The sequence below is a fragment of the Manacus vitellinus genome, unplaced genomic scaffold, assembly GCF_001715985.3.
Source record: "Manacus vitellinus isolate BGI_N305 unplaced genomic scaffold, ASM171598v3 scaffold_1_pilon, whole genome shotgun sequence".
In the NCBI taxonomy this organism is placed as follows: domain Eukaryota; kingdom Metazoa; phylum Chordata; class Aves; order Passeriformes; family Pipridae; genus Manacus; species Manacus vitellinus.
In genome coordinates this window covers 41,747,015-41,770,945 of record NW_021939396.1, presented here as the reverse complement: position 1 = coordinate 41,770,945, position 23,931 = coordinate 41,747,015, and the positions used below count along the sequence as shown (strand labels likewise).

General features: G+C 39.4%; 1 protein-coding gene across 1 annotated transcript in view; it reads left to right on the top strand.

The window, feature by feature from the left end:
- The window catches only part of SPIDR (scaffold protein involved in DNA repair), a 194,452-nt gene that overhangs the window by 5,144 nt on the left and 165,377 nt on the right, over positions 1–23,931 (top strand). Inside the window, exons 4-5 of the mRNA XM_018075037.3 lie at positions 403–591; positions 3,351–3,508. Of these exons, the coding sequence (XP_017930526.1) occupies positions 403–591; positions 3,351–3,508 (347 nt within the window). The remainder of the gene's footprint in view (positions 1–402; positions 592–3,350; positions 3,509–23,931) is intronic.

Below are 23,931 nucleotides of genomic sequence, written 5' to 3'. Positions count from 1 at the left end.
GTTATTCGTTGCATGAAATCAGAGAAATCCCAAACCCAGAATTCTAAGGACAGTCTTTATTTAAACCACTTACCATTTTACAAAGACACGTGGGGGAGCATTAGGACTGTGTATAGAGGACTAAATGTCAGATAGTCATGACTTGTCCTCATTCTGCTGAAGGACAAAGTGATAACCTCATTGTATAAAATGAAGTTTTACCATTTATTATGGAGAACCAAAAGGAAAATAATGCATGTATGTGTAAGAAATATTTGTGTTGATGCTTCAGGATTAATCTATGATACCTATAGCAGAACTGATAATTTTTTCTTATTAAAAATAGTATAGTTTAATTTTTAATAATTTTAAATCTAACAGAACTTCCTTTCTGTAACAATCTAACACTTTACTTTTTAATAGAAGCTTCTGCTGCTGCTGAAAGCTCTAGGGAAGCTGAGGACATAATATGGACCTCTAGTGGCAGTGATTTTTCAGATGATGAAAATAAAACATCGATTCCAAGGTTGCACAGCAAAAAAAATCACGCTTCCAAAACAGAGGAATCGCCTAGCAGACATGATTTATTGTTGGAGGACAAAAGTAGTGAAGGTAAGTTCAAACGCAAGCAGATTTATCAAGAAACCTTCTGTCAGCTTCAAGTGCTGTAATGAGAATACTCCGAGGTCATTCTGACAAAATGACATGATCTAATCCTGTTTTGGTTGAATCAGTTGGAGGGTTTTTTTTCATAAATTTCGTCTGGGTATAGAACCAGCTCTTGGTATAAATTATGTACAAAAACTTTAAACCTTAGAGTAAAGGAGCAAAGCTGGGGAGATTATATAACATTGAGTAAAGCATGTCAGTTCATTTCAATATACTGTAGTTTATTTGTACTATTTTATTTTCTGTGCTGTGGTACAGATTCTGGGGTTGTGAACAGCCTTCTCTGCCTGCCCTGTTCTGCAGGTGATATTGTTGTCTGCATCTACTGACTAGATGTGGCAGACTTTGCAGCTGCAGATAGCACCATGTTCTGTGGCACGCATTTTCATTTTGGTACACAGTATTCTTTGCTTTCCATGTTAGCTCTACTGTGAGCTAGCCATGAGTTTGGTTTTTAGGATTTCCTTTCTAATTGATGAAGCAGGAAACGGCAGAGGGGAGAGAAATTGATTAAAAAGTGTGCCTGAAGACAGAAAAATCTTTACTTGTGTGCTGTATTATTACAAGCGTTAGTTAGGATAATGTGTAAGTTGCATTAGAACTTGTTGGGAAGTATTTTCATTGGTAAAAATAAATAGCTTTGTGTTACTTCACCCAGATCTGAAGCGTTACAGCCAGATTTCACATTCTGGATGTCTGGCAAAGTGTTCAAAGACCATTATGAGCTGAACAAATGGATTGACTGATATACTTTTTGTGTGTGACTCTGGGTAAACATGCTCCTTAGGTTTAAAACAAAACCGCAAAATCTTCCTCCTTTTATCCATATTTTTATCACCAATTTAACACTGTCATTGACATACTGATGGTTATGTTTTGTAATTTCTAGTAATTTTCTTCTTTTTGAAATGGAAGGACTGTCCATTTTTTAAACTGCAATCTTTTGCTGACCAGGAATCTTTCTAACCTGCCATTAGTATCATTCTATTGCACTTGTCTCATGCAAGTGGGACCCTGCAGGCTTTAATCTCTTTTTTTCTTTTTTTTTGAGACAATACACAGTCTTATTTTTAATCTTGTAAGATAGCAAAATTTAGTTTCTCTGTGTAATTGACAAAGCCTTGATGAATTATGTATCTATTTAAAGGTACTGAGAAAATCCAGTAATTTCCTGTTTTTATTCTAAACCCAAAAATATACTGAAAGCAGTGGGGAGTAAAAGAACTATTATTTCCACACTTTTTGGAGTGTGGAAACCATCATACAGTATGTACAGTGCTGTAATTAGTGTATATCTTTGTGTGTGCATATATAGGTACACTTGTAGAAATGGCTACAGTAGCTGAAAAAGTTATTTTTAAAAGTGACATTCCCTTTCATGTGAAATACTTTAGTGTGACAAGATAAAATGTGTTGTATTTTATTAGGGAATTTATACTGCTGTCACAAGTTGCACACAACTTGTCACACAGCTTCAAGAGAAACCTCTTGACCAGAAACCTGGTCACTAATGTCTGTGTTTAACATTTCTGATGAAGCTTTCTCATAGTTAGAAGCAGAAGTGCATTCGTGTGTGTGACAAAGCAGGGAACACCAGATATGTATGTTTATTTGTCTGGGTCACTTCAGGCTTTGGAAGTTTGTTAAAGAAACTAGTGATTTAGACTATGGTAGCACTGCCAAGTCCAGAAGGTACTACCACAGTTCCATGGATATGTATATCTGTCTGGAGCGTTCTGCAGGTACCTTCTCTCTCTGCTGCATCTTCCCTATACATGACTATTCTGATGTTAGAAGTATGACATTTACAAAAGCAAAACCCAAAAAAGCTTTCATCCAGTCTCCTCTGAACATGCTCATTTATACAAAATGCATTGAGGTTATCCCTCTCAGTACCTTGTGGCACTCGGACCTGAAGGGTGGTGAGGCTGCTATTGCAGTGCAGGTTTCCATGACCTTCAGTAGATCCTCAGAGGTATGAGCGTACTTCTGGAGTTGCATTAAATACCACCTGGTCATGAGGATGGTGGAAGAAAAGTTCTGCATTTCTCTCTGCATCTCTTTGATTATTGCCATTTTGTTGTGGGTTTGTTTGTTGTTTTGGTTTTTTTTAACTCTGTCTTTTCTTGTGCCTGTTTCTATTAATTTATCCTAAGCAATCTTCTCTCTGATGTGCTTAGAGGTTTGAATTGCAGACCTGTATGTTTAGGCATGGTGTTCTAGGAGGTGACCATTTAAACTAGCTTTTTCATTCCTCTGTGAGGGTTACCACTAACAGCAGATGTTAACTAACACTGTTTGAAGCATTTGCTTAGAACATCTAATTCGGAACAAGCACACTTGGAAACTCCAATACAACTGGGCAAAAAAGTCCCCTAATTAAACCGTGGAAAAACTAGTAACTAAACTAAAAAAACCACCCTCTGTACCTGTGCAGCTAAAGGTACTGCCTCTTTGCAAACAGTGCTTTGAAATCTTTTTTTTTTGTGTGTGTAATGTTTATCTTTCTTCACAGAAGATTTTATTCTAGTAGGATTTAGCTTTTTTGAGAGACAAAACAGTTAAAGATCAGTTGAACATAGGAAAAAATTAACGTTGTATTTTTTGCTTCAAGTTCAGGATAACTGTATTATTACTCTGACTTCATGCTTATAATAGATGGTGATTAAGTAAAAACTCTTTTTACCAATATTCTATTTTAGATGAATTGGAGTTCATCGACTGGGAGAACGATAGTGATTCTACCGATAAGTGCGATGGATCAGAAAAAGATGCCAGCTTACTAGAGATATCAGACTCGGACTCTTGCACAAATATTAATTGTCTGCCTGTCAAAGAAGACAATGATGAGCTTTGTAAGGTGAGAAACTTTCAAGTTTGAGAAAAAAGGCTCCTGCTATAATTACGAAAGGTATCCGTATTTGATTGCATTTAATTTGGGGGAATGTGACAATTTTGCTTACCTTATTTCTCCAAAAGGAATTCTGTACACAAGAGTTTCAAGGCATTTTCTCTGACTGCCAAACATCAAACCCAAGCCCCACACGTAGAGCTTGGTGGTGTGGTCACAGGGTGACCAAGGTGGGAAAGCATCTCTGGAGATTGTCTATCCTCTGCTCACAGTAGGGTCATCTGAAGCTGTCTGTTCAAGGCTGTGTCTGGTTGGATTTTGAGTATCTCCAAGAGTGGAGACTCCACAACTTCTCTGGGCAACAAGTGCCAGTGCTTGGTCACCCTTGCTATAAAGCAGCTTGTTCTTATGTTAAAATTCAATTTCTTTTACTTTCAATGTGTGTTCAGAAAGTTATCAGGTGGGTGGGTTTCTCAACAGAGATGTGATGATCTGGATTCTCTACAACCTCTGGCTGCCTGTGATGAGTTGAGGCCTGAATTTCCTGTAGTGTGGTGGGTGAGACAGTTTCATATTTCTCTTTAGTACTTTGAGATCGTGACTAAAAATTCAGGTATTTGGAATAGAATGTGTTCTGAGATCAGTGATGAGGCGTGAGACTAATTACTAATTAATTTTAGTCATGAGGATTGCAGACCTCGGCAAAGGGACAGCAGTAAAAATTGAATCTTATCAGCTAAGGTTTGGTACCATTTCCCCCCCCCTTACTTTAGAAAATATACGTTTATTTATAATGAAGGCATTCTGCTATGTCAGCTCTAGATCTTTGTTTAGTATCTTACAGTGAAAGGACTTGCATTAAAATACTCCAGATGTGTCAGCACCCTAGGCCGAGGTTAACATTTGGAATGGACTGCGAGTCACTGTCCCTGGAGGTGTTTAAGGAAAGAGTGAACATCGCAGCATGGTCGTGTTGACATCCTGTTGTTCAGTTATAGATTGGACTCGATGTCAGAGGCCTTTTCCAAGCCAATTGATTCTGTGATTTACCCTCCGGTGCTGGGGGCTGGTGCCGCCCGGGGAGCCTCCGCGCCGGCAGCGCTCCCTGGGGTGTGATGGAGAGGCCGGGGCTCGCACGGGCGGGCAGAGCCGAGGGGCTGGGCTGTGACCCCGCTCAGAGGAGCCCAGCCAGGGGAAAGGGGCAGCGCTCTCCTGGCAGCATCAGCAGGAGGGCGGGTGTCGGAGGATCCGGGAGGATCCGGGGATCCGTTCTGGAGCAGCCCAGCAGAGGGCACCGCAGGCCCGGGAAGCTCGGCCGGCGATGGGCAAGGGACGGGGAAAGCTGATAGCGAAGTGAATTAAAGCCACACTAAAACCCGTTTAACTTTATGTATCGATTCTCTATTAGAATCCTCGTGAGTGAGTGTGGGTGGAGTGTGGTAGCGAGTTCTGCTTGCACAGGAGGGAGAGCATCCTCCAGTTTCCCCATGAATCAACCCCATCACAGGGTCCTGCTGCCTTGCTGGGGCCACGGCGTGAAACAGCGAGTCTGGCTGTGGCCCCTCACTACAAGAAGGACATTAAGGTGCTGGAGCGTGTTCAGAGAAGGGCAACCAAGCTGGTGGAGGGTCTGGAGCAAAAGTTGTACGAGGAGTGGCTTCGGAACGTGGGGTTGTTCAGTCTGGAGAAGAGGAGGCTCAGGGGTGACCTTATCACTCTACAACTACCTGAAAGGAGGTTGTAGCCAGGTGAGGGTCAGTCTCCTAGGCAACTAGTGACAGGATGATAAGACATAATCTTAAGCTGTGCCAGGAGTGATTTAGGTTGGAAATCAGGAGGAATTTCTTCACAGAAAGGGTGATTAGACATTGAAATGGGCTGTCTGCAGAAGTGGTGGAGTCACTGTCTCTGGAGGTGTTTAAGGAAAGACTGGACATGGTGCTTAGTGTCATGGTCTAGCTGACATAGTGCTGTTGGGTCATAGGTTGGACTCGATGATCTCAGAGGTCTTTTCCAGCCTAATTGATTCTGTAGTTCTGTGAACATGTGTGACCTGGCTCTAATTTGACTCCTGTGGGTGTCAGTCCCACTTTAGCATCTGTAGCTTAGAGTTCAGCAAGGGTTAGCCAAGAGCTTTCAGGTTTGTGAAGAACTGGTTTTATATAGCCCAAGTCACAGACTGCAGCATCAGAAGAGACTCCATGGTCTGTGTAAAGCTGTGAAAACAGAACTAGGATTTAGGCAAGTGGTTGTTCTGCTTTTATTATACCAGTATGACTTACCCCAGTGTACGTGGAAAGTTGGATAAATATTACGAGACACATGTTAGAAAATGGTGCTCGTGAGAGGGTTTTTTGGGATGCAACCATACTTAAAAGTTTTTTAACCCTAACCACAATAGTTATGCTAGTACAAAAGATGTGGGAACATTAGGAATTTGAGGATGTCTCTACAGATTTCCCCTTTCCAGTTGGAGTGCCACACTGTGGAAATTTTCCTGGGTGGTCAGCATCACCAGAAAACTTGGTTCTGGGAATTCAGTGTATGCAGGAGGGTAAATCCCCAGTGATAGCTGTGCCTGTTGCAGTCTTTGTTTTACTTTACTTGGGATAGGCTGTTTTCCTAGAAAAAAAACCTGTGGGCAAGCTGTTTGAGAGGTTTCCAAGAAAGAATAGAAAAGTAATATTCACTATAGGAGGTCATTTACTGTATGAGTATTCTTTTAAATTTTGTGGCCTAGTTCATGGTGAGGGAAGCGGGGAAAAAAGCCAAATGTTGATATAGCATAATTTTTGTGGTATTTAGTAAATCTCTAAAATCTAATGGAGTGTGTGGATAATCAAAAGACCATGAAATTTATTTTACCCCACTTCAAAATATACCAAATACCAAGAGGTTCTGGAGGTTTAAGCTTGCTGCCAAAATATCTTTATGGTAGTATTTACCCTTGGTAGGAGTGCACTAGGTTTCTACTGGGAAATCTCAGAAGATTAATAACTATGGCTTCCCCCCCCCCCTTATATACCAATATATCTAATTAAAAATCACTTCTATTTGGTGATAATTAACGACATAGAAAAGCTTCATGTATTGTTTTGGTTGGAAGATAAAACTCTTGCTTATCTCTAGGGTGTAAAGCTACAGTCACGATTCAGTTTACGTTCCAAGTTCCTGTCCTCTGTCTTTCCTATCAACCATCCACTTCTGATGTGTAAAGCTGCTTGAGGAAGGCAAGTTGAGACTGGTGTTGTGGTGAGCAGCTGTTACCTAATTTTTGGTTTCTGTTCAGTACAGAATTTTTGAAGAAAGCATGTGCAAGATGTGACAGGGCCATGCTTTATTTTCCTTTGGATATTTTTGGGTGATGGGAGAGTTATTTTATGTTAGCTTTCCTTTGACTTATAAGTGGTTGAATTTTTAAGATGTTGCAGGACAAAGATCTCACAAGGCCTGATCTTAGAGTTCCTTGGCTTTCAGTTGCCAGTGGTAAATGCCTTTTTTCTTGGCATACTAAAATAAAGATTAACCATTAATATTAGTTTTTTCAGCATACATGTTTTCCAGGAGAGCGTCATGTAATCACCTCAAAATTTAAAAAAAATATATTTTTATGCATTGACAGTGACTACTTTTTGCCAGACTTGTGTAGAGACCTTGTCTCATGAGCTGAAATTCCATATTTTGTATGAATTGTTCATCTCTAAATTACTTTTAACTTCTAAATATTTTAATGCTAGGAATTAAATGAGTTTTCCTATAGATGAATTCATGTCTCCTGCCATACTGCTTCCTAAACTGGGAACTTTCTCTGGCCTCATGCACTGAGTGGCATCGTCTTCCCTAGTGGGATCCTCCCTCAAAACTTAAGTAGGCCAGCATTTTTATGGAGTATATAATTTTGGTATTTTATAGAGTATGGTCTTTTCTTTTTGTCCTATATGTTAAATCTACTTACCATTTTCTGATGGGTAGCCAGATTTGCTTGCTTTATATGCAGAGCAAGTGAGATTTATCCCAGAATGGTGTGAGGAGAATTTTTCACCCTTTACATTGCTAATGTGTAGAAATTAGATTGTCTTATGTCTTTCCCATGCAGCGTTAATAAAGCTTAACTGGTTATAGCAGATCCTCTTTATCGCAGTGCTCACTAATAAGCTTGTCTGCTGATCTTAACTTCTGATTTGGATGAAAATCCTTCAAAAAGTCATATGGTTAAGAGCTTGTTCCCTTTATATCATAGACCCATGGAATGGTTTGGGTTGGAAGGAACCTGAAAGATCATCTAGTTTCAACCCCTCTTCCATGGACAGGAGACACCTTTTACTAGACCAGGTTGCTCCAAGCCCCATCCAACCTTGCCTTGAACACTTACAGAGGTGGGACATCAACAACTTCTCTAGGCAACTTGTTCCAGTGTCTCAACACCCTCACAGTAAAGGTTTTCTTCCCAATATCTTACCTAAACCTACCCTCTTTCAGTTTGAAGCCTTGTCCTGTCACTGTACCCCCTTGTAAGGAGTCCCTCTCTAGCTCTCTCATAGGTACCTGGTAGATACTGGTATACATATAGAGTGGCAATATCCTCAAACTGTTGTGCTGTATGAAGATAGTCAACTGAAAAAGAGATTTGCCATATTTTTGTGTGTTTCAAAAATCTTAAATAAATCACTACCATATTCTCAGCTCTCTACTGTCTTGTAGCCTGCATGCTCTGACAGTGGGTGATCTGATGGGATGTTGATGAATATTGTGCAAAAATAATTTTAATGTTGTGCAAAAGATTTATTTTTGGGGTTTCCCTGAGTGAAGAACACATTATTTCAGAAGTTTTTCCTGTATGTGGATGTGTATAGGTCTGTGTCTTTTACCTGAGGCCTTCTGATCTTTCAAATTAAGGTTCATTCAGTTGCTTAGTTATGGATTTATTGCTGTCCTAACTTTGCTCTTTAAAAACCCCCCACACTCTGTCTTTCTGTGGCATTACATTGGGGGGAATTCAACATGCTTAATGAAATTCTGAAGAGGTCACTTTAAAGATGAGTAGGCCAAGATTTTGCTTTTATTTTTGGACCTGCTTTTGTGTCTTTGCTTTCTTGATCCATTATGGTGATAATTATAACTATCATTGGCTTGGTAATTAGAAATGAGTCTAGAACTCCTGTTGTGTAACACATTTTAAAAGAGGTTATCTCTAGGCAGGGAATCATTATTATGGCAAATGGAATTTGTGTCATCCTGTCAGACTGATGACTTAACACTGATAAAGGGTGATGATACAACCATGTTATTGCAAGCACTTACTTTTGTCAGTCCATTACCAAAGCAAGCGTATTAGAATATATACAGAATACCCACAAACTTACAACTATTTCTAAGTGTGTACTTCATGGAATAATTCAGGTTGGAAGGAACTTCAAAATGTGTCTAGTTCAACCTGCACGAAACAGGCTCAGGTGCAAAGTCAGACAAGGTTGCTTAGGGCTTTATCTGGTTGGATCCTGGAAAACTTTAGGGATGGAGACAGTATAACTGGTCTGGGCAGCATCCCTTCTCTCTCCCCTGCGTCTCTTCTCCCTACCTCTTCATAAACAGGAACCTTACTTTTCTGAGTAGAACTGGTCTCTTCTAGCAGGTTTCTTCAGGTGTGCTTTTTAGGCAAGACCTATAAATCAGCAGATTGCAAGTCAATAATGGTGCAGAAACAGACACTTTTTTATTCATATCAGCAAGGTGGAAGGATTTATACCTGAATGACCAGACAAAACTAAATTTGTGCACCAGATGCTTTCTGTTGCATCCCATCTAGAGGGACATCTCTGCATCTTCTGATGGAGAAATGAAGCATCGAAGCCTTTTTCCTTAGTCACAGAATACAGTATTTCCCCTCTCAATTTGCTGTTTCCATGATTTGGTCAGATTATCAGAATAGAAAGCAGGATGTTTCTGGGTGAGCTGTAGCTATCTGAATGATAACTTTGTTCTTCATAAGTTAAGAAAACAATAGTTAAACAATAATAATTAAATAATGACTGCAATAATTTTAAAACTGGATTGAAGACACTAGTTCAGCTAATAGCTAAATGGCTCAGATGTTCCTTGCTTTGATGTGTTAAATTGTCTTGGGAATATTTTTCTTTATAATTCCAAGACACAGGAGTTCAAATTTCAGTATAGCTGAATTGGCTCATTATCTTCCTCAAGAATGACACAGTCAGTCATATGAGTGTCTTGACACACATTAAGTGTCTTTTTGGTGGTGTAAAGTTTCAGAAGTCCACGATACCCATTTTGAAGCTGCAAGGAATTTGATCAGAGTTCTCATACTTCTGTGTGTGTGCTCCTTTAGGGGACCCAGAGTGTCACTGAGATAGCTGTACTTCTTTGTGCCAAGTTTGTGAAATTCCTGGATTAATGTAATTAATCCAGGAATTAAATGTAAGTTTTTACAGAGACTTCTGCGTACCACGTTCTGGGTGTACAAAATCTGATAGATCACAGGGGCTATCACAGTGACATAAACAGACTTTAGACCTTCCTGCCTTGAGCTGCCATTCCCAGACTGTATTTTTATGTTGTTTGAAGCACCAGGCTGTTTGTATGTGCTTAATCCAGCCCCTCTGCTTTGTTTAAATTAAGGCTTCAACTGAGCCTCATATTCTCTCTTACACAGCTCTGGAGAGCAACAACTTTAAGCGCAGCTGACAGCATTGCTATCTTGGCATCCATGTATTGAATGCCCCTCTCTTTGTGGTCTTCCCCACCTCCTCCCCATGTTTGCCTGGTGTTTTAAACAAGATTCAAGGGGCCTGTGTTAGTTTTCCTGTAGCTGCATGCCACAGGAGGCATCTGTGTTTCCTCAGGCCTGGCACCTCTCGACAGAGTGACTCTTCGCAGCATCACAGTGGATCTTCAGAAGTACTAGAGAGAAGCAAAGCAGTATATGTTGGCCCTGTCAGGGCCCTAACCTCCACCTAAGGAGGTGGAGCAAAGAAAGAGGGGCTCATCTGTCTTCTGTTGGTATTTTGCCTAGTGCTACAGCAGAGGAGGGTACAGGAAAGAAGGGGAGCATGCACTGCTGGGAGTGCAGTCTGTAAGGAAAGAAAGCATAAAGCCAGAGGAGTTAACAACTTTAATAGGAAGTTAAAGGCTTTTGTTTTCTCGGTTTCCTCACCTCTGATGAGGCTTTCTGTTGTTTGCCATTATGGATAATTTACTAATAGTGTGCTCTGCACAGAACTGGGAGCACAGTGAGAAAGCTGCTGGGTTTTTGTTTGTCTTTGTCTTCCAAAATGTCTCAGGAACCTTCAGGGTAAATTGGAGGAGAGATTAGTCTGAATTTTTTGGAAATCCTTTTTTGAAGGACATGGTGGAAGAGAAGTTTTAGTGAAATGCCAATCTTGATAATTTCTTTTTCTTATCAATGTGCTTTCCAAGTACTGTGGTTCTAGACGGAGACCTGAACCGAGTAGGTTGGCTAATGGCTTGAATTCTCTAAAAGCCTTTGGTTCAGTCTTTCTCATGTGTTGTCACTTCTTTTTAAAAATAACTTTATGAACTTTTAGTGGCCGGTTCTGTCACCCATCATGTCAATTCATTGCATCCAGTTGCAAAGAAAACATTTTGTGTCCTTTTAAGGTTCTTAATGGAGTTGTGGCTTCCATCTTTTCACAACTGGTGTTGGGGTTTGTGGCAGTAGTGTAAGAAAGACATATACGCATGTGTATCTCAAAAAAAGTGCCTGTGTAATACTGACTATAGAATGGCTATTAAGTGAAAATAAGACACTTAAGTGTCCAAGGTCATCCAGTTCCTGGTAGAACAAGTAAAGTATTAGGTGTACCAAAATCATCCAACTATCCCTGTATTTAGGCTTCATCTTCTTATGAACTTCTTGTCACTTTTCACCAAAACAGAACTGTTCCTTCTTTAATAAGGGTCAGTGTATACTGACTCTTTGTAGAATCTACTGAATGTGAAAATCTGGAAATAAATTTAGAATACCTTTAAAAACAGAGGAAAATCAGTTTAGAAACTATTCTGTACTAACCTCAGGGTTATTAAAAACCCCTGAGGTTTTCTGAGTGTGTTTCTCTCTCTTTAATGGATGAAACTCTTGTATATCTCTGCTTGTTTTTATCTTGCGTGGAAGAAGGCAGTTATGTGGGGAGTTTGTTTTGTTCTGTGGGGGTTTTTTAAGTCACGGCACTGCATCTTTAGCTTGGAAAGAATGCAATTTGGTGATATAGTATGGGGAACATGACTGTTGTTCCTGGCTCCCACTGCAGTGTGTGTTGGATAGCCAAGACGAATAAATGGGGGCAGAACAAATGGAGAGAAACTGAGAACGTTTATAATAAAACTTAAGAAATTCGGAGGTATGAAATGCTGTGTGAGGAATTGACTCTCTTGAGGACAATAAGAAGGAACTGGGGTGGGGTGAAATCCTAATGCCTCCCATATCCAGTTTGGCAGGGTCTGTGTCATGTTCTATGATAAACAGTTTCTGTACAAATGTCTGAATCATCTGTAGATGGCAATTCAGATTTACAGTTCTTTTGTTATCAGGACACTCATGTTCCAGACTAATAATCCTGGTGACTGTTTAACCCTTTCTGTGGAGATGGTCTATAGTGATGGGCTCTAACTCCATGACTGTAATACGTTAAAGAGAATTTTGCCTGCTCTGCAGGAATCTGTTAAAGCACTCTCATGTACAGGCCAGCTGCAGACAACTCTGCTCCATCCTTTTTTTATCCCGTTTAGGATAACACTGCCTTCAGACCAGGGCAAGAGCTTTGACAACTTGATGTTTTTATCTTTGTCCTCAATCTCTCTGGAAGTATGCTATGAAAATGTTACTTCATATATCTTTCCCACTACTCACAACTTCAGCCCAACTTTATTATTCCTACTTCCTGGGCACATGAAGATGCTGTTGCATGTGGCTGTTGATTCACTGCTCAGTCCCAGCACAGTGGCATTCTTTTTGACTCTGTCCCAGTCATTCTCCTCCCACTCTGTCTCCTCTTCCCAACACAGTCACTATTTCACTCACTTGTCCCCATTCACCTTCACCTGGTCATTGCTTGGTCTCAGTTCACTGGTTCTCTCTTGCCTAATACAAGATTTTAATCCTGTACCACCAAATACTCTCATCTGGTTGCAAATCTTCAGAAACAGTGACTGTAGCAAGCTTCTTGATATTTTGCAGACACATTGACACCTTCCTGTATGTGAGAAAGGGAACATTGAAGCTAAGTGAGAAAACCAGACTTGAACTTGAAGGCAAACACAATGGGCAGAGCAGCTTCATCCTGACATAAGTAGTCATGTACGAGAAGGCTTGAGGCTTCTGTTGGGTTTTAAATACTGTGAAAACACTAAAAACACTGCAACTTTAAAAATCCATTAAGTTTGCACATAAACTTTACTTATGGATAGTAGTTTTGATATTCCCATTCACAAAAAGGTGTGGTGGAAGTAGAAGAACTTCAGAGCAGGTTGGTATGAGTGAAAAATTCCACAGAATAGAAACTGTCAGCTTCAAAAAGAGATTGCTGTGGGGAGGACATGGAAGAAACCCATGCCTCATAAACAGATAAGTAAATAAAATGCCTCACTACTGTATAGGAGACATCAAGTGAAACTAACAGGTTGATTCAACATTAAAAAGGAGTTGATTCATACCACCATAGGAGCTGCAGAGCTCCTTGCCACAGGATGATATGAATGCTGAAATATTACATGGGTTCAAGACTAATTGGACAAACTCATGAAAGACAAATCTGTTAAGAATTAAATACAAAGACCTTGCCTCTAGTTGTAGCTACAAACTAGAATCAAGAAGGCTGTTCTGTGGCAACATTTCCGCATGCCTATCCTGTTTTGAACTCTTCCCTAAACATCTGACATTAATAATTGTTGGAGACAAAAGTAAGGGGCTAGAATGATCCTTGGTAGATCCCTATTCCCATGTTTGTGTGCTGTGGGCTTTCCAGTGTGTGTGAATTTTGTTCCTTTTTACTATTGCCACCCTCAGTGCTTTCTCAGCAAAGCAATTGAGAAGTCACATAGCAAAAGATGATGTTGCAAACAGGTGTCCACTTGGTCGGTGCAATGGATACCCTTTGTAACTATTGTTCTCTACCCTCTGCTGCTCTGTGTGGCTTTTTGCAGAGTGTTTTTTCATGTAGTCTAGTTTTATGCTTACCTCATGTTTTTAAATAAAGCTTTCTGTACAGACATAGGGAAGGAGAGGAGCTTTTGAGACAGCATAGGTTTTGTAGAGGGTGATGGCCCTAACCAGACTTGTCTAGAAAAGAATTTAGCTTCCCTGGAGTGAGCATGACAGGCTCCACAGCCTTTAGTTACTTTAATTTGCTTGGTTGGATGAGGGAGAAGTGCAAAGGTAAGTCTTGGCTTTCTGTTTGTTTTTCTTTTTTTAATTGAAATCTTTTAATTTTTATGACTAATTGAAAAAGCACTATGGTTTTCTTTTTTAAAACATAAGTATTGGTAGTGGATCAAGGGTTGGACTTGATGATCTCAGAGGTCCCTTCCCACCCAGCTGATTCTATGATTCTATGATACTATTTGTTTAAGGACAGTGAAGCATCATGAAATTTAAAAAAAAAAAAAAGATGTTGCCAATTGTGAATCTGGTATGTTCCAGTCATAAAGTGATTTGTCTAGGATATGAAGCACTTAGGATCTTCTGGGATGGGACAACAGTATAAGTAGTAGTATAGAAAAAAAAATAAATAATATAAACCCACAATACTGAACTTTCTTTCTGGGGTAAGCAGCGTAACTGCAGGTCCCTTGGGGATCATGTATGTGGATTCATCAGTGTATAATGGTGTGGGCTGAAGCTGGAAATAGGTGTATAATGCAAAAGTAATAAATAACATGTTCTTCATAAGCTGATGACACAGAATTATTATACTGAAGGCTCATTTAGCTCTGGTACTAATCATAATAGTATCTTCTCCCAGTACTTTGTTAAACAGTGTGCTGTGGGAGAAGGAAGATCTCTGTTGCAGTTCAGATGCTTTCTGAGCCAGAAGCTGAATTGAGGTTATTAGGTCTGAGAAATATTGTTTTATCCTGCAGTAGGTAACTCAGTCCCTTTCTGAACCAATTTAAGTTCATGGGCTCCAGGCATTTGGTGGGGGTGGATAGCCCAATCTAATAACTAATATCTAATAATGCATTATCTGTTTAAGGGCAGAATTAGAAAAACGACCTTTTAGCTGTGGCAGTTGCAGATAAAGCATAATATTGCCTTTTGCCTTGTTCTTTGCAGACATGTACAGAGAAAAGGACTGACAATATTATGGACAGTAATGTAACAGTTTTACAGAGCTGCTTGTAAAACCAGATTATATAGCTGTATACCAGGAAACTTTACAGATGGTGTGCTTTGACTAATTTGTTCCTCCTTTATGGGACTCAACAGCATCATCCTTATAAGATACTCGTGGTGTGTTGGGAGGATATAAGAGTTTTTGTATGGTGTTTACTTACTAGTCTAAATGAAGGAAGGGCCAAAGCAGCAATTTGGACTAAGAAACTATCAGCCTCAGCCTGTAGTAACTGGAGGAGGAGGTAAGAAGAGAAGGAGATATATTTTCTCTTAAGTTGTTTATGGGGGAATGTTGGATTAAAAGATATCAGGTTATGTAGACTTTTTGAAGGGTACATATTCAGGACTTGGAAATAAAACAGGACATAATTGTCACTCATGGCTAAAAAGCAATGAGATGGACAATAGATAAGATTGTCAGTTTAAACAACAACAGAAGCAATGTTTGTACATGAAACAAAAGTCTGGAAAAAAGTGCAGGAGGGTGATTATTTTCCTCTGTGTTGTAACCTTTGTATGCACTTGAGTCTAGTTTTCCTATGCAAACAGTAGAGCTAGATTTGTTTCTTATATTATTTTTAACTCGTGGTTTTTATTACTTTAATGATTCTGTGATACTTCTCGTATCTGTAAAAGCATTTAGTTGTTAAAAACTTAGTACTAACTGCAGCAGTTGTGGAAGAAAAGTAGTTAAGTGGGCATCAGAATAGGGCAGAGAATTGGTTTTGGGTTTTGGGGTGGTTTGGTTTTTTGCGTGGCTTTACAATTTTAGATAAATGGTTCCCATACATATTGATGGCTTCTCAAATCTAATGAACTCAGAGGAGAAAGTAGGTGTGGCAAAATACCTGGTCTTGTTTCTTCAATGTTAAAAATAAAAGAAGGAAAACCTGAATCTATCACTTTTGTTGATTATGGAGATGCTGAATTGATTCATCATTTTAATATATGAGTCTAAGTGAAAAATATTGCACTTATCTCCTCCTTGGGGATGCTGAGTATAAATATTGAAAGTATCATAGTTTGTTGTACTGGGAGGTAAGTGGGAGGAATCATAATTGGGCAAATAATGGAAAGGAAATAATGAAAATATAATGGAAAGGAAAACTAGAACATGATTTTATATAGGATTGGAAGGCAACGTAACTTCTATGCCACGCTTCTACAATACAACTCACTTTTTGAAGGCAAGAATGACAGTAAGATTTAAGGGGGAGGAGTCTTATTACGTTATTGTGAACTACTACACATAATTTTTTGTTGAGTGTATAACTTTGCAACAACTTTGAGCATCCTCATGTTAGCATTTCTGCACTTTTAATGCAGGAGTTTCTTGTAGATCACGACTTCCAAAATTTGGTTGTGAAGAAGCAAAACTTTTTACATCCTCTTCATGTGAATTGCAGGGTTTTCAAATATTACTCAGCTGCTACTTGCTTGTCACCAGTGAATTTGTAAGCATTTTGGAAAGTGGTGATGATAGTTTTCTCTCTGCCTTGCATGCTCCAGAAGCTCTGAAAAGAAAGAAGTAATAATGTAGACAATAATCACTTGCATTTGACACAGTCATGATCCTTGTCGTCATCCTAGAGCCAAAAAAGTAAGACTGCTGGTGATATCATGTGTGGTGGTTTATTTTCACATTTTGAGCAGGGAGAGGTAATTTAAGAGACCACTGAATGCTAATTTCTGTTGCGTTGTTACCATACATTTTAAATGGAAGAACAGCAAATGGATTTAGTTTTTGAGACTTCTAGCCAGTGATCGTAAAAATTCTCTTGTTAGCAGCACTAGGTTCTACTTTTAAGAAGAGGAAAGAAGATGATAATGTAGCTTATATGTTTTCCTAATCTGGAACAAATTCTGGAATGAATGAATGAAATGTTCTTGAGGAGAGTGTTGGTAGTATTGTAGGATTTAACTGCAAGAAAAGTGTCTTTCCATGTATTTTTCTTCCATCAGCACTGTGACTTTTTTAAAATGCACTTCATTGCATAGGCTCATGAACTGCCACAAAGTCACTGAACAGAGGTTACCACTTCTTTTTGTTTTTTTTGGTACAGTTCTCAGCATAACACTCATTAACTTTTCTCAGACTTCTTTGGATGTTGCAGCAATAATAAACCACAATCACTGGATCAGAAACCTATGGCTGGTGACCCACCTGTGGCCCCTTCCAATTACTTTCTTTGCTAACATTAAAAATATTAAGATGTTCTACAATATTACCAGAATTCTTCAGAGTTTGTTTTAAAAGAGATTGGACTTTTTTTCTGGAGAAAAATCTATTAACTTAGAAAGTCAAATGATGCTCCCTTAGGAAGTTCTGGAGTTGCAAGTCACCTCACTCAGGAGGAGTATCAGCGAAGAAATATTCACTTGCTTTGTGCTTCTTCTTTGCTTTATGCATCTCGTGTGGGCCACTGTCCCAGGTAGGATGCTGAGTTCAACAAGTCTCTGGCCTGACTTGTTCTTACTGTTCTTGCTTTGTTTCCTTGATCTCCACAATTTTTTAATTGCCGCTTTATTGCGTGTTTAAGTTGTCAGCTTCCAGAGTTTGGTTAGAATGTTATCTTATGTGGCATTATGCCAGTGTTGATGGGATTAAAGCAAAAGGAAGCTCTGGTTTGCTGTTTACATCTAAAATGCGGAGTAAATTTGATTGGTTACTTCTGTTCAGTGCCACTGAAACTTCATACCTGATGCCTCAATCTTCCTGGCAGGCATTAGTTCTGGTATCTGCAGTTTCTAACAAGAATAATGTTTTAATTTTTGCTAGCTGAAACTAGGTGAATTGTATGCAAAGAAATCTAAACAAACAATGCTGGAAAAAGTTAGAAAGGAATTCTTTTGTTTGGTTTTATGAGCTTAACTATGTAGTGTTGTAAAGAGAGGAAACTGTGCTGTGGAAAATCAATACTTGCTAAAGCTCTGAAAAAGCACAAAGAGGACAAACTAAGGCAAACTAGTCTGTAATGAAACAGAAGCTTAAAATTAAAGTGAAAAAGGTGATAATGACAGCTATAAATGAATTAACAAAAAGTGAGGATGAAATTAAGAGTGAAGAAACCAATTTGACATTTTGTTTAAGTAAGATGCGAGTACAAATCTGTTTTAACGTTGTGAAACTGTAGAATCCAGAAGCCTGATGGGTTGTATGACATTGTTACTGTGGTTAAAATGTGGTCAGTACTACAGGTGAGTATGTTTGTTTTTAGAAAAATACCTCAACCTGTACTAGGTTTTGAAAAAGAAAACATGTACACACATTATCAGCCCTAAGCTGTAATTGGTAAAAATAAAAACAAGCATTTAGAAATATGTTACCATACATAGCTGACAATGAATATCACTTCCTTTGCTGCAAACAGTAATAATTTATATTTAATAGATTGAAAGGTCCTGAATCCTGTATGCATAGTCAGGTAGGCACAATCTGTCTGTCTCTGTCTGCATTTATTGTAACCACAGATCACGGAAATCCTGTTATGTTGCCCTGTAGGTAGCTTGACATTTTTTCCTTTCACTTATTTTCTGTGCATTTCGTCTGGTGATAGGTGATTTCCAGACCAAAGTGTTGTGAGGGCTGACAGATCAGGTGTTGTAAAACAGCAGTAGAATTAAAATGCTTCCACTTTGTATATTCCAGAAGCTCAAATGCAACACTAACCTAATTGTGGCATTATCCTGGGTTTACTCACCTATGGATGTGATTGTATCTCTCATGTGCTGTTCCACTTCCGGCTGCTCTGAAGTCATATTTTTGTGTTGCTTCTGCACTTAACAACTCACTCTTGTTATGGATCTGTCCTAGATTCTTTTCTCTGACCCTCTAAACGGATATTTTAACTATGTTTAAAATTGGGGGAGGAGAAAGTAGGTAAACGTGTTACATTGTCAGGTTCTGCAACATTACTGACAGTAAGTGCTCTTCATTCATTAGTAAATGACCCAACTCTCAAATTAGTAAACTGACATGTTAACGGAACTACAAGGTATTTCTGTGCTTTTTCAGTATCTGGGTCTTGCTTACACTTGTTTTGAAAGGAGGGTGACCCATCTAATACAGTCTTTCTTCATTTAAAATGACAGTGTTGTATTTAAGAAAATAAAAGTATTCCTCTCACCTACATTTTTTTTCCTGCCTGGCAGGTATGTAACTAGCTGTAGTTGTGTGCTGTTGTGGTTGCTTTCATATGGTTATAGTTGAGCATGTTTAGAGATGGCTCAGGATTCAACTGTGCTTGAAAATGGGATTTTACTCTTAAAATTACTTGTGGATAGGTGGGCATTTCTTTTGTATATTAAATAAAAACATACTTCAGCTGAAAGTTTTAATTCCAAAAGTACATTATAAAGTCAGGGACTGTGTTACTCTCATCTTGGTCCTGATGCAACTAATTGCATCCAATCACTTCAGATTCCCTAAACTGCAAATGAAAATATTCAAGGACTTAAATACTTCATGTTCCAGAGAGATGAGGCAGTTTAGGAGAGAGAGGGGCAATGGAGCACAGACCTTGCTGGCTTTTGTGGTAAGCTACAAAATATGAGGACTTGTTGCTTTATCTGTTAACTGTAAGAGATCCCAATTTTTTTTTTCCACATCCCATTTGCAGTCTTGAAGGGTGCAAGAACAAATTATCTTACTGAATACATACTTTAATGATACAATAAAAAATTAATCTCTCCCTGTTTGAGCTAACTGTGTGCATTTGCTTAGGGGCTGTAAACCATGCTGGGTGTTAGGAAGACAAGTAGCCTGCATGACTGTGGTAAGTGTGTCACATCCTGCCCTCAACTTTGCCCTCCTTGGAGGCTCTGGCAGTCTCCCTGTGGTTTGCCCACTAGCCAGGTGGGAGTGGCTCGAGAGAACTTCTCTAACCTGTGGATCTGGTTCTCGAGCAAACTTTCAGACTTAACAGTATCTCGGTGCTCCTTGCCAAGCCCAATTAGGAGAGGTGAGGGTACTGGGCCAGGCTTTCAAAGTTTCACAGAAGACTCATCTGTAATTTTGTGACAAATTTAATTGTGTGTATTCAAAGCATGTAGTATGAGGATTGCTGCGGGGCTTTTTCCTCCTTGACAACCCAGTAAACTCCTTTGTAAACATGAGACTACTAAACAGCTTCCCTTTTCTGTGAAAATCTTCCCCCCATCTCCACTGCAGGAGTAGTGTTTCTGGCTCTGCTTGGAGGGGAATGGGCAGGTAACTGCTTTGACATTAGAAAAATATGGTGTGAATGCCAACGCATCTTTGTTAAATAAATATGAACTGTTCCTTCCATAGGGATTCTTAAAGTTAACCTGTCAAGTCAAGGCATGTCACTGGAAATTTGTGTGTCTTCTGATGAATTCCCTGTCACCTCTGTCATCAGCAGTCTTTGTATTTCTTACTTGAATACCTTTTCTTCTCTAACTTACCAAACTCTGAATTCACCTTCTCTGCTACTTGTTTAGGTCCCTTCTTGGGTCTGGAGCCTGACCATAGAAAGATGAGATTAGAAATTACTGCCTTTGCTGTTTTTTCTCTTGCTCCATGAAAGTTTTCACTTACATATGGTTGTGTCAGAAGATCATAGATTGTTTGTAGAGAGCTTTTAAGTTCAGGCAATCCCATTCTCTACTTTGTCCTGATCAGCATTTGTGGGTGTTTTCACATGTGAATATGCTCTTGGTGTATATCCCACAGAGAGGCAAAAGAAAACAGTGTAAGAATTGTATTTTTTTCATATCCCTATATTTTTTTCACTTTAGAATGCGGTTACTTGGAAAATGGCATTTAGAGCATCAAGAAATTATATGTACAAAAAATAAACACATTATTTTTTTCTCATTCTTTTTCATCCTTGGGGAATTAAAGCAGAATTATTTTCTGCACTGTTGTGGTATTGAAGCTAATACTATTTTAATATGAAAGGCATAAACACAGTTCTGGTTGGTGGAAAAGGAGTTTTGAAAGAATTTTCTGTGATACTAAACAGAGACTCCAAAAAGTGCCTGACTGCTTCCTATGGAAGTTTTAGTGTCCCTTCGGTTAGCAGATAGCTTATGTCTATAGTTGTAATAGTAGCTTGCACTGTGTAATAGTCAAGGTGAAAAATAATCAGTGCAACTTTCACATATAACACAGACTCATGATGTTGGAAGGCCTGACCAGAAATGTGGATAATTTCCTAGATGCATGTGTTGTGTGTCTCATTAGGGAATCTGTAACTAGACAAAAATGTTGCCATCTTTCAGCTGATGGATGAAGGGTGGTAGAACACTGGATCAGATATTAACTGATACAGCTTTCCAGGTTTACACTGAAATGGTGGAAGCAGCAGCGGGTTTTCCAAATAGGGAGAAACTTTTTCTTACCGTCTCCCATATATTCCTCTAATGTCATGGACTGAGTGCTAGATGGAGGATGTGTGTGCAGAAGGTAATGGGGATGAAAGTGGATCCATCTTCCTGTTGTTGTGTCTGATGGCCTGACTGGAAAGCATTTCTGCAGGCTTGTGCCATTGGGATGCTGGTGGGTTTGCTGGTTGCAGGTATGGGCTCCGAATAGGTGACTGGGGAGAGTCCCTGCTGCAGGTGTGCGTGAGCTGGTTCTGATCCTGTCAAATGTCTTGATCAGGCACTGAAGAGGGGAACAGAGCATCAGTGAGATTAGAGGTGACAGACGAGAAGAAGGAAAAGGACTTGAGGCTTGGTTTTGAAGAGAAAGAGGGATAGTCAGTAGTCTGGGAGGGAGGAAACGTGGAAAAGGGAAATAATAGCAATATGGTATATGGAGGAAGCATATTGAGTTCATGGTTCATTAAGTTTATTTTGCTTGTCCTCCTTCTACTTGTGTGCTTGTCATCTCGTGACAAGGTGTTAGCATAATCCGTTTGTCAATGACATAAGTGTATCGCGATCATCCCCAAAGGCATGAGGTGCCTGCTGTGTTGCCTCTTTGTGAGAGCTGGGTGAGGGGGTGAGTCAGGGGCAGCCCTGGCACCACAGTCAGTGTCTGCCCTTGCTGCCTGGCTGAGCGATGCACTGGAATTTTCCAGGTAGGGCCCAGATAAAGGTGAGAGGGAGAGCGCGTGGGACGGGATTTGGACAGGGAAGGGCTCATCCTGTGGAGAACTACCTGTGCACTGAGCTTCTGGTACATGAGGGAACACCAGTAATGAAGAAACTAATAAAGCAGGGGGAAATTGCAGCAGATACATTTAAAAACATCTAATACTGCCTTTGTGTTTTATTACCTTTTCATTACCATTTTCCTTTATTAATTTGAAACATGCACTGACTTTTTTTTTTCCCTCTCTCTCCAGCATGGATTTCAACACATACTTGTGTGGGTGCCAAGAACACTGTGTTCTGTTAAGTCACGGGGTGACGTAGGGTGCTGGCTGCCTGCCAACCTGGGTCAAGTTCATTCAAATAAGTTTCAGTGGCGGCCCTTGCTGCCCAAGCCCCATCAGTCCTGCCTTTGCTTGGTAGGTGGCTCTCTTGTGTTAGTTTTCCGGAGAGCTTGGGATTTCGGGGCTTTAAATTTTAGAGGCTTTTGGATTTTCTTTAATGTTTGCAGAAGGATTAAAAGAAAAAAAAGGTAGCCCAACCTTGCATGAAACTGCGAGGAGAGAAAAGAAGATGGCCAGGGGTTTTCTAAACAGATCAAGGTCTGCAAGTTGTAGCATGTGTTTAAATGTTTTTCTTCTCTGCCCACTGATTCTTTTTTACTTTTTTTTTTTTACTCCTGACCTTGAATGGCTTTTAATCATGATGTAAAGACTTTGTGTCTTTAAAGCAGGAGCTAATCCTGAGTTTCCAGTGACAATCCTGCTCATGACAAAAATAGATGAAATGGCACATAGTGTGTGAAAGCGGCAGTGGCTGTGCTAGATTAATCACTTCCCTTTCCTAGGATTTTGTGTTTTGCTCTCTTAGCTCTGTAACTTTGGACTGCTCTTAAAAATGCGTTAAGTAAAAAAATCTCTTGTTTAGGGTGAGCTTTCATTGTAAAGGATCATCCCAAGTCACAGTGTTGAAAAATCCAACCAGTTTTCTTGTTCTCTTTATTCCAGTTTCCCTTTCAGGAGACTGTGTTGTTGCTACTTTGCATAGCAGCATACTTTTCCTTCCTGTAACCCTACCAGAAATCACACTAGATCCCCTCCCCTTCACTTCCAGTAACTGCTCTGTGAGCAATAATTTTGGAACTACTGGCAAAATAAGAGTCTTTGACAAGCTTCTAAATCCTTACAACTGGATAGCAGTTGTAACGCCAGAGACATCACTAAGTGGACTCTAAGACAGCTGCTGATATTTTAGTATTTGATGAGAAACCCATTCTTCCTGTTTGCTTCTTGGATATATATTTTTAATTAAGAATTACATGTCTGGGAAAACTTGGTGTTTCCAGAGAGAGTTGATTGGTTTTAAAGAGAACGGAGAAGTGAACTTGCAGGGCATGATTTAGATCTGTTTTCACCATCTCTCATTTGGACATATTAACTATTTTATTTTTATTTCTTATAGCTGTGCACCAAGTTTCTACGTCTTGGCTCTCTTGATATTTGGCTTTTAAGGGAGAGAAACATAGTAGTGTCAGGTTCCCATGATTCAACACCCACTCCTGAGTTACCTGTTGGTGCTTGCTAGCTTATCTTCTCTGTGTGGGAGAGTGGAGGATGATCAGATTTGTATTCATCACTAGGTGTCACTCACTTGCAATTACTTAAAGTAAGTTTCAGGGCAAAATTAAAAGAAACGAGAAACTCTCTTGTTTCCTACCTCACCCACTTTGGGTGTGTGTGGGGGAAGAAAATGGTGTGAAATCTGGAAAAGAATATTTTCTCATCCTTTTTTCCCATAAAACTATTGTATGTGATGTTCTGTAATTTTATTGCTTTATGTGTCTTATTGTGTTTTTTCTCTTGTATAGTTCTGTTGATGCAAGATGTAAAAGATTCTCATATATTGTGTTTTCTTCTCTCATATCAAGTGTGTAAAAACTTAAATAATAGCAGATAGCATGTAAAGGATATGGAAATCTAGCTCAAGGGAGATGCAGTGATGGAACTAC